Here is an 11,562-nt window from a genome sequence, read left to right as displayed (position 1 = left end):
GTTACTGGCTCCATCTTCTTGCTCTTTACTAAACGTTTGAACTCTTGGCGTTGTCACGGTGACTTGGTTTATAATCACGGAGAACTATTGCAAACGAGGCAGGATATGAGGTTGGGGTTGGCAGTTCTAGGAGGGATAGGGAGGGCAGAGTGTCGAGGGGGTTGGAGGGAGGGGAATGGGAGGGAAGGGGCAGGGGGAGGGGGTGGGTGTTGGGGAGGGCAGAGGGAGAATGCAATATTAACATGCGGCAGTTCTTGGCCTGGTGGAGCTAACACTGACAGCCTGGGCTGCGCTCCGACAATCCCGCATCGTTCCAAAGGGATCTCCAAGAACAAAACAGCTCAGGAAACAGGCCCTTCGGCCCAACGAGCCCGCGCCACCATTTTAACATTGAGAGGCCCCCCCAACTCCACCCATGACCCTTGTCTATGCTGATGGCACTCCACATTGAGGGAATGTGTGCTGAGGGAATGCAGGGCCCATTCATTCCTGTGAATAGACAAAGACAGCAGCGGTACGGGGGTTTCAATGAGTTTCTTTTATTGACCGGAACTTAAAATTAACGAAAGCAAACATAAAGAGAAAAAACTGGAGAGAGAGAGATTGGCTTCTGCCGGTTGTGTACTGATCAAAACAGCACTCGAAAACAGACTGACCGCTGAACACCCAGTTCCAAAACTATATGTTAATTCTTATCTTGTATTTAAATTGTTTGGCACATGCTGTCTCTGACTTGGAGAAAATGTCTTCACAGATGTTGTTTATGAAAACCTTTGGCTTCTAACAAGCCAGTTTTACTTTCCCGAACTGCAGCTAAATTGCTGGCTAACCCAGTGTGCCTTCTGGGTGTTTAAAATGTCGTCAAATTAAAGCTGAACTTGTTAACTTTTTTTAAGCTTAGGATTTAAACGTAATTCCATCAGCTGAAGTATCTGAAAATGAAACTTTTGTGTAAATGAAGTAAACCATATGTAACAGGGAGGGGGAGAGGACCGGGAGGAAAGCGGGGGGGCATTGGGGCGGGGGAAGAACGGTGGGGGATTGGGAAGCGATGACCTTGTGGTATTATCGTTAGACAAATAATCCAGAAACTCAGCTGGGGACCCAGGTTCAAATCCCGTCACGGCAGGCACTAGAATTTGAATTCAGTTTTTAAAAATTTAGAATTAAGAATCTATCGATGACCAAGAAACTATTGTCGCATTTTTTGGAATAACTCATCTGGTTCACTAATGTCGTTTAGAGAAGGGAAATCTGCTGTCCTTATCTGGTCTGGCCTACATGTGACTCCAGACCCACAGCAACTTAACTCTTTTCTCTTAGTTGCTCCTCTGAAATGGACTAGTGAGCCGCTCAGTTCAAGAGAAATTAGGTGACGGGCAATGAATGGAGTGGCACAGTGGTTAGCACTGCTGCCTCACAGTGGCAGGGACCCAGGTTCAATTCCCAGCTTGGATCACTGTGCAGAGTTTGCGCATTCTCCCCATGTCTGCATGGGTTTCCTCCGAGTGCGCCAGTTTCCTCCCATCCGTAGATGTGCAGGTTAGATGGGTTTGCTGTGCTAAATGTGTGGGGTTACGGGGATAATGCAGGGGAGGGGGCCCGGATAAAATACTTTTTCAGAGAGTCGGTGCAGACTCAATGGGCTGAATGGCCTGTTCTGCCGTGTAGGGGTGCTACGATTCTATGAAATGTTGGTCTTGCCAGTGACGTGCCCACTTACCCAATTGTAAAATGGTGCTGATTAAACGTCTGCCCTCTGTGTTCTGGTCAAACCTCAATCAAAGCATGAAACGTTGGCCAGGAATTTTCCAGCCCCAATAGGACAGGACAGGACCCGCCGTGGAGGGATGTGGCGGCGCAACCAAAACTCCATTGACTTTCGGCAGGACTGGACAGTGGGTGGGACTGGAAAATCCCATCCATAGTCCTCTCTTTGTTCACCGTTCCCGCCCTGTTATTTATCCCTTGCCTTTTCTCTCTCCTGTCTTTCTCTCGTTGTGTGAGCTGTGATTAGTCAGTTCAAATCTTACTTTTCTGGTAACTTGATAAGACAGTTGGAGTCTAATTTCCCCTTTATTTTTTAAACTTGGTTACGTACGCATTTGAATGTTCAGAACAACAACTTCCTGCCCCGGTTCTTCTAGATCATTCTATCGAAATGCACACATTTCAGCATTGTACTGATCACCGGCTGCTGATTTCTGAAACTATCGCAAGAATTCCATTATTTTCTCTTTGTAAAACGCTTGATGGACAACCTGACCATCCCACACTGCCAGCCGACAGGTGGGAAGGTCACGAGGGGTGATAAACCACCCGATTTCTCGCCTTTCGCAATCTTCCTGGCACCGGAGTTCCGGCGAAATCAGCCCCCCATCCGAAAAGGGCACGAGGATGATTGTAATGGTAAATAAATTTCACGTCCCACAGAACATGGTCCTCTTTGTGGCCAGTCAGCAGCTTCCAAAGTATAGTCACCGTGTCGCAAACACAGAGCAGCCAACTTGTGCAGAGTAAGATCCCACACACACAGCACTCTGAACACAATCAATCGATTGTTAATTGAGGGCTAGGTTTAGCTCAACACCAGGACTAACTCCTCTGCTCTCCTCCAAGATAGTACCACAGGATCCTTCATATCCAACAATGGGACTCGGCATTCACACCTCATCTGAAAAGTAGCACTCCCTCATTAGCAAACTATTTATTTAGCGCCACAAGTAGGCATACATTTACACGGCAATGACGTTACTGTGGAAATTCCCCCAGTTTGTAGACACTGAGGGAGCATTTAATTTGGCCGATGCACCCGAACAAGCACGTCTTTTGGACTGTGGGAAGAAACCCATGTAGACATGGGGAGAAGGTGCTGATTCTGCACAGTGACCCAAGCCAGGAATTGAACCTGGGTCCCTGGTGCTGTGAGACAGCAGTGCTAACCACTGTGCCACCCTGGAGCTTCAGCTTTGAACTGTTACTGTTTTATATTTAAGCGGTTGCATGGTTGCTTTAAGGGTGATGTCATTAGGGTGTTGCAGAGGCTGCTGTTTTACTTTCACTTTGCTCTCTGTGTCGGTGAAAGGTTGTGGAATTAGTTTAAAGCGTTAGTTTAAATCTGCAAACCATCTTTTCATTTTCCTAAAACCCACAATCCCCGAGATAGTCAGGACATCACCGTGATGGAGTGGGTCTTGAACTCAAAATCTTTGGCAGGAATGCAATTCACTGAGAATTGCCACAACTGGAGGCTGCATCACCTGTAACTTCTTGTACTAAAACATCCTTCAGCATTGAGTCACCCGCTCTGATTGTGAACCTTTGCCTTTAAGAAATGGTCCAAATGTGAATTTGATCTTGATGGCTGTTATTGCATACAGACAGTTCTAAACTTGGGCATTCCAAAAACCAAAACAAACACTGACAGAACGATGTAAATACATTTTAATTCATTTTTTTAACACCTGCTTTTTAAATTTTTAACATAATGTGGTGGTTACTAATAAATATAGAAAATCTAAAGAAATCTTTATCCCAGTCCAGTACAGACATATCCCACTCGTATTCCAATTCACTCAAATCCTCTCACAGATAAGTAAAGTTTATTTATTAGTCACAGGTAAGGCTTACATTAACACTGCAATGAAGTTACTGTGAAATTCCCCTAGATAATAGACAATAATATCAGCGCGAAACTTCAATCTCTCCTTTTGGACTGTTTCCAGTAAGTATTTTATTTCTTAAGGAGTGAAAGCATCAAACGAGGTAAATATCGTTGTTTAATTATTCTAAAGTGGGAATGTTACAGATTTAATTGTTGCCACTGAGGTTCGATGTGTTGCGGGTGAGGAGGTGTTAATAAGAAATGATGCAGCTCCCTGCAGTAATCGTGAACAGTGAAACAGAGTTATCCCCAGTTACAAACAGTTAATATCAAAGCAAAATACTCGGGAGCTGGAAATCGGAACTGAAACCTGGAAAGGTGCAGCAGGTCAGGCAGAATCTGCAAAGAGAGAAGCTGAGGTCACGTACCAACCAACTCAAGTACAGCTTCTTCCCTGCTGCTGTCAGACTTTTGAATGGACCCACCTCACATTAAGTTGATCTTTCTCTGCACCCTAGCTCTGACTGTAACACTACATTCTGCACTTTCTCCTTTCCTTCTCTATGAACAGTATGCTTTGTATAGTGTGCAAGAAACATTACATTTCACTGTATGCTAACACGTGACAATAATAAATCAAATCAAAGAATTATAGAGTCATAGAGGTTTACAGCATGGAAATAGACCCTTTGGCCCAACTTGTCCATGCTGACCTTTTCTTTTAAACCCTTAAGCTAGTCCCAATTGCCCACATTTGGTCCATATCCCTCTATACCCATCTCACCCATGTAACTGTCTAAACGCTTTTTAAAAGACAAAATTGTACCCTCCTCTACTACTGCCTCTGGCAGCTCATTCCAAACACTCACCACCCTCTGTGTGAGAAAATTGACCCTCTGGACACTTCTGTATCTCTCTCCTCTCACCTTAAACCAATGCCCTCTAGTTTTAGACTCCCCTACCTTTGGGGAAAAGATATTGACTATCTAGCTGATCTGTGCCCCTCATTATTTTACAGACCTCTATAAGGTCACCCCTCAGCCTCCTACACTCCAGAGAAGAATGTCCCAGTCTATCCAGCTTCTCCTTATAACTCAAACAACATTAATGTTTCAGGTCAGTAACCGTTCTCTGATGAGCCGATGAAAGGTCATTAGGCTGAGATATTAATTCTATTTCTCTCTCTTTACTGCTGCAACAAAACCTGACGAGTCTTTCCAGCATTTTGTGTTTATTGCCAGCTTTTGATAACTTTCTTCAAACATTAAGGGGGAACATGCAGTGATTTTAAGATTTATTACTCAGACCATCCTAACTCACTTTCGAGTCCGGAGATTCCCCATGGAGCGACACGACAGCCACGACTGTGATAGTCAGCTGGGTGAGGAAGCTTCCGTCTGTGGCTCAGAAACATAGAATCCCCAAAGCGCAAAACGCTAACGCCGCTCAGAGTGAGGATAAACTGCAGTGCTTTCCCGTGACTCAGCCCTCACTGGACAGTGTACCCGACTGTCCCAGGGTCGGTTAACCCACACTGGAACCAGCTGATGCAATATCAGTGAACCATCCAATGGATTATAAAGCCCAGGGCATCCGTGTGATGGGCGATCGCTGTGGGTACTTGTGGATGACACCTGGCACAGTCATTATTCTGCCTGTTTCCAATGAGAGGGTCAGACTCGGGTGGGCCAGAAAGGGAAGAATAGGATAATAAGGCATCTTTTCTTTTATTCGTGGAACATGGGCGTCGCTGTTGGTCAGCATTTATTGCCCAGTTGAGAAGGTGGTGGTGAGCTGCCTTCTTGAACCACTGAGTATCTCACTTGGCCATTTCAGAGGCAGTTAAGAGTCAACCACTCTGGAGTCACATGTAGGCCAGACCAGATAAGGACGGCAGATTTCCTTCCCTGAGGGACATTAATGAACCAGTTGACAATGGTTTCATGGTCATCAGTAGATTCACAATTGCAGATTTTTTAAATTGAATTCAAATTCCTCCATCTGCTGTGGTGGGATTCGAACCCGGGTCCCCAGGACATCATCACTTCAATCTCTTTTCCTTTCTGTTTTCTTACCTTCCAAACCCACGATCGCTACCATACAGAAGGATAAAGGCACACGAGAACACCACACCACCAACAAGCTCCCCTCCGAGACGCTCACCACCCCGACTTGGAAATATATCGGCCGCCCCCTTCACTGTCACTGGGTCAAAATCCTGGAGTTCCCTCCCCAGCAGCACTGTGGGTGTACCTACACCACCGGGACTGCAGCGATTCAAGAAGGCAGCTCACCTCCTCAAGGGGCAGTTAGGGATGGGGAGGGGGGGGGGATGCTGAGCCGAGCCACAGCGTGAGAATGATTGCAAACTGGTTTCGGAGTAAATGTCGTGGGTGATCTTTTCCCCATTCTGTCTTGTACTCTCAGTAAGGGGGGGAACGGAAGGAGGTTCACTGCGTTCCCCGAAACTTAACGGCGGATAAACTCCGGGCCCACATTATTCACAAAACACAGGGTGATTTTTTCCCCAATGGGACACCACGCTTTCCCGGATTGGTTACGGTTCGTGTTACACAAAATAAAGTGCCACAACCACATAGATCACCCAGCCAATCGAAACAAAGACACCAAAGAGAAGGCTGAATAACACCAGCAGGCGTGCTTTCCTCGAGCTGCTCTCTGCGTAAGAGTGCTCCCCTCGCTGAATCGCCATCCGAGTCTGCAATAGAATAGGCAACAAACGATTAATAAGCTGGGGGGGGGGGGTGGGGTCAGGTCACAAGGCCGCTGATGGGGAGAATCCAACACAAACCCATCATCGACACCAAACCCACCCGGCCACTGGCTTGGGTAAAGGCTGGAAGTGACGAAGAGTTCTTGGCCAAAACCCAGTCCCAGTTTCTTGGAACATTTGTTACTGTTCTATTGAACTGTGCAGTTACCAGGGACCCGGGTCGCTTGGATCAGTGTCTGTGGGAGTTTGCACATTCTCCCCGTGCTTGCGTGGGTTTTCTCCGGGGGCTCCGGTTTCCTCCCACACCCCAAAAATGTGCTTTTTAGGCTGATTGGTGTCAATAAACGTCAACAATCGACAAAAGACTTGAATAAGGGACTCACTGAGTGTTAGAATGGGCGGCGCGGGCTTGTAGGGCCAGTTTCCTGTGCTGTGTTGTTCTTTGTTTTTTTTAATAGAACCTCTACAGTGCAGGAGGCCATTCAGCCCATCGTGTGTGCATCCACCACACCCCCAGCCAGGCCCTATCCCCCATAACCCCATGGATTTACCCTAGCTAGCACCCCCTGACACTAAGGGGCAAGTTCGCACGGCGAATTCACCCAACCCACACATCTTTGGAGGGCACCCGGAGGAAACCCACGCAGACACAGGTAGAACATGCAGACTCCGCACAGACAGTGACCCAAGCCAGGAATCGAAGCCGTGTCTCTGGAGCTGTGAGGCAGCCGTGCTAACCCACTGCGCCATCCAGGGGTTATTTTAGTTTGATTCCTATTTCTGAGCTAACTCAGGAATCTCCTGCTGTGACCATTCTACAGTCTCAGTTTGGTGTAAGGGGATGAAAGGGAGCTGTATGGTGGCCCCGTGGTTAGCACTGCTGCCTCACAGCACCAGGGACCCGGGTTCACATCCCAGCCTGGGTCACTTTCTGTGCGGGGTCTGCATGTTCTCCCCATGTCTGCATGGGAGAACGGCCATTTAAGGCCATTTGGCCCATTGAATCTGTACTGACTATCTGACAGAGCATTCCACCCAGGCTCCATCCCTGTAACTCCGCATATTTACCCCATTAACCTACACATCTTGGGACACTAAGGGGAAATTTAACATGGCCAATGCACCTAACGCCACACATCTTTGGACTGTTGGAGGAAACCGGAGCACCCGGAAGAAACCCACGCAGACATGGGGAGAACGTGCAAACTCCACACAGACAGTGACCCGGGGCAGGAATCGAACCGGGGTCCCTGGTGCTGTGAGGCAGCAGTGCTAACCACCGTGCCAATGACAGGGACCGATGATCTTACCAGTATTCAGCTGGAAGGAGCTCTGCCTCATTCAGAACTGGTTAGAATCCCACCGCCACGGAATCGGAGTGGGCGAGGGGCGGACAACGGGAATGTCTCTTGAGCTCAGGTGAGAATTCCCAGTCTCGCTCGAGTGAGGCCGTAAAGTCCCACCCTGTTCCTGCCGTCAAGAAAATACTTCCCGTTCCCTGGTCAGATTGAACCCGGAACAATAATATCAACAATTGTCAAGAAGACGGAAAACCTGCCTTGCCAGGCTTGCTGAATTAGCACAAAAAAAGGTCAAATCTATTGCTGTTATGTACACGTTCCACAGAAATGTTGGTGTGTCGGAACAGGAGGAGGCCATTCAGCCCCTCAAGGCAATTTTCCCTTCCATTTGTGGCCCAATTAAATTTGTCCCATCCCCTCCAGATCTTTGGATAATTAAAATCAATCAATCTCAGGATTAAATTTAACATTTGACCTCCCATCAACTGACTTTGCGAATCAGATTTTTCAGTTTTTGTGTGTGGAAATGTTTGGCAATTTCCCGGCTAATACATCCGGCTCCAATTGTTAGACTTTGTCCCCTCGTCCGACACTCCCCAACCAATCTGACCCTTGGAGTCCAGGTATCATCCTCGTTAATCAGTTAGAGCGCTGCACCCCTCTCCAGAGCCGGTGTGTCTTCCCTAAGGAGTGGTGAGTACAGCTAGTCCCAGTGAATCCGGGCCCAACGCAGGGATTTGTGTAGCTGTAGACTCTCCCATCCAGTCTCCCAGTCAGTGTTGTATCCAGCTGCACCCAACTCCACAAGCACCCTCTGTGCTCGCGTGGGTTTTCTCCGGGTGCTCCGGTTTCCTCCCACACCCAAAAAAACGTGCTCTTAGGCTGATTGGTGTCAACAAATTGTCCCTAAATTAGTCTTCCCTCAATCTTCCCCAATAGACAAAGGGTCATAGCTAGACGGGGGGCACTCACAATGTTAAAATGGCGGCGCGGGCTCGCTGGGCCGAGGGGCCTCTTTCCCGGGCTGTGTTGTTTGTTCTTTGTCCAGTTCCAAATGAAATGTGTTCTGGGTCACAGCATTTTCCTAACTACATTTATATAGTGCCTGTAATGGTGAACACCTTCCAAGGATAGGGTGTTGGTGAGACCACATCTGGAGTATTGTATCCAGTTCTGGTCTCCTTATTTGAGGAAGGATGTGGTGATATTGGAGGCAGGTCAGAGGAGGTTCACCTGATTGATTCCGGGGGTGAAAGGGTTGACGTGTGAGGAGAGATTAAAGAGTTTGGGCTCATCCTCGCTGGAGTTCAGAAGGACGAGAGGGGGTTTGATCGAGGGATATAAAATTTTAGAAGAGATTGATAGAGTTAATGTAGACCCAGTGTTTCCTCTAATGGGGCAATCTGGAACAAGATTTACAGATATAGGTTGAGAGGTCGATTTAAAACTGAGATGAGCGGGCTCGAAGGGCTAGACGGCCTACTCCTGCTCCTATTTCTTATGTCCTTATGAGGAGGGGCTACTTCTCACAGAGGGAGGTGGATTTGTGGAACTCGCTGCCCCATAGCACGGTGGAATCTGAATCATTGAATGGTTTCAAAAGGAGATAGATATATTTCTAATAAAGAAGGATATGAGGAACAGGTGGGAAGGTGGATCTGAGACCAGGGAGAGATCAGCCACGATCTGATTGGTGGAGCAGGGTCGGATATCCAACTTCTGCTCCTAGTTCCGATATTCCGATGAGGATCTTCACAGAGGAAATTGCACGCTGAGTTCAGACAGAGAGATTGGGCAGAATGGCCATCAACTGGTCAAAGACAGGAGTGCTAGAGAGGGTAGAAGAGGAGGGAAGGGGGGAGAGATAGGGGGATTCTGGAGAGTGGGCGTTTGGTGGTTATCAGCACAAAAGGCACAAGAAGCCTGACTCAAAGAGAGCTGGGGGGTGCTGTGGGTTACAGAGATAGGGAGGGACCAGGCCATGGATAGAGACAAGGCTGAGTCTTTTCTGGTTGAGGTATTGAGGGAGCAGGATTGGAGTGAGTGAAGATGATGGAGGCAGCAGAGTATTCGAGACGCTGGGGGGACAACACTGGATTAACAAAATTCAAAGGATGAGACCATCCTCTGAATGGTGGATGGGAAGATAGAGACAGAGTTTGTGAGAAAGGCGTATAGAATCTCTTCCCAACGTTTATCCAGAGGAGCTGGAATAGTGAAGGGTTATACTGGAAATGTGTGACAACTGCCTACAGTTTGGATCACCACATTACAGGAAAGGTACAATCACATATCATACTAGGCGATGGTCCCGTGAGATTATCACTAGACTATTAATCCGGAAACTCAGCTAATGTCCTTGGACCCGGGTTCGAATCCCACCACGGCAGATGGTGGAATTTGAATTCAATAAAACAATTTGGAATTAAGAATCTAAAGATGACCATGAAAACAATTTCAATTGTCAGAAAAACCCATCTGGTTCACTAATGTCCTTTCGGGAGGGAAATCTGCCGTCCTTACCCGGTCTGGCCTACATGTGACTCCAGCGCCACAGCAATGTGATTGGCTCGCAACTGCCCTCCAGGGGCAACTAGGGATGGGCAATAAATGCTGGCCAGCCAGGGACACCCATGTCCCAGGAATGAATAAAAAACTAAATAAAAACACTAGGGAGGGCATTGAGGAGATGTACAAGGGTGTATTAAAGTTTATAAGTTTATTTATTAGTGTCACAAGTAAGGCTTACATTAACACTGCAATGAAGTTACTGTGAAATCCCCTAGTCGCCACGCTCCGGCGCCTGTTCGGGTACACTGAGGGGAGAATTTAGCACGGCCAATGCACCCTAACCAGCACGGTCTTTCAGTCTGTGGGAGGAAACTGGAGCACCAGGAGAAAACCCACACAGACATGGGGAGAATGTGGAGACTCCGCAAACAGGGACCCGAGTCGGGAATAGAACCCGGATCCCAGGCTCTGTGGGGCAGCAGTGCTGACCACTGCACCACCGTACCGTCAAAAATACACTTGCGATGGCTGGGAATGTTACTGATGAATGAAGCATTTTAGCAATGAGAAATATTTGAACAGCGCACTGGTACAGTGGTTAAGCACTGCTGCCTCTCAGTGCCAGGGACCTGGGTTCAATTCCAGCCTCGGGTCACTGTCTGTGTTGAGTTTGCACATTCTCCCTGTGTCTGCGTGGGTTTCCTCCCACAATCCAAAGTTGTGCACATTAGGTTGATTGGCCGTGTTAAATTGCCCCTGGTGTCAGGGGACTAGTTAGGATAAATATATAGGGTTACAGGAATGGGGCTGTGTGGGATTGTGGTCAGTGCAGACTCGATGGGCTGAATAGCCTCCTGTAGGGATTCTATGATTTGGAACAGAGGAAGCTGCGAGAAGATTTAATTGGGGCTTATAAAATGATGTGAGCTTTGGATCGAGTGGATTGGGAAGGATCTATTTCTCTAGAAACTGAGGCTATTTCCTCGGGTGGGTGTAGCTGTTACTAGGGGGCATAACTATAAGGTTCATGGTGGGAGATATAGGGGGGATGTCCCAGGTAGGTTCTTCACTCAGACAGTGGTTGGGGTGTGGAATGCACTGCCTGCTGTGATAGTGGAGTCGGACACTTTAGGAACTTTCAAGCAGTTATTGGATAATCACATGGACACACCAGAATGATAGGGAGTGGGATAGCTTGATCTTGGGATTAGGCATAGCTCGGCACAACATGGAGGTCCGAATGGTCTGTACTGTGCTGTAATGTTTCTATGTTTCTATATATATTTCTTGGCTCAATGACCAGGGCACAGAAGTTTCAAATAACTGGCAGAAGGATTAGTTGACAAACGAGGACACTCTCTTTATGCAGAGTGTTGAGGGGATCGGGAACACACTGTCTGAAACAGAGGCGA

At 47.6% G+C, this 11,562-nt stretch overlaps 1 protein-coding gene across 1 annotated transcript in view; it reads right to left on the bottom strand.

Moving 5' to 3' along the window:
• Positions 1-5,969: 5,969 nt before the first annotated feature.
• The window catches only part of prrt1b (proline rich transmembrane protein 1B), a 22,564-nt gene continuing 16,971 nt past the window's right edge, over positions 5,970-11,562 (bottom strand). Inside the window, exon 5 of the mRNA XM_080211773.1 lies at positions 5,970-6,323. Coding sequence (XP_080067899.1) covers positions 6,174-6,323 — 150 coding nt within the window. The 3' untranslated portion in view covers positions 5,970-6,173. The remainder of the gene's footprint in view (positions 6,324-11,562) is intronic.

Source organism: Carcharhinus amblyrhynchos, chromosome 25, assembly GCF_965287045.1.
Source record: "Carcharhinus amblyrhynchos chromosome 25, sCarAmb.v2.hapA, whole genome shotgun sequence".
Classification (NCBI taxonomy): domain Eukaryota; kingdom Metazoa; phylum Chordata; class Chondrichthyes; order Carcharhiniformes; family Carcharhinidae; genus Carcharhinus; species Carcharhinus amblyrhynchos.
This window is presented reverse-complemented; position numbering and strand designations above follow the sequence as displayed.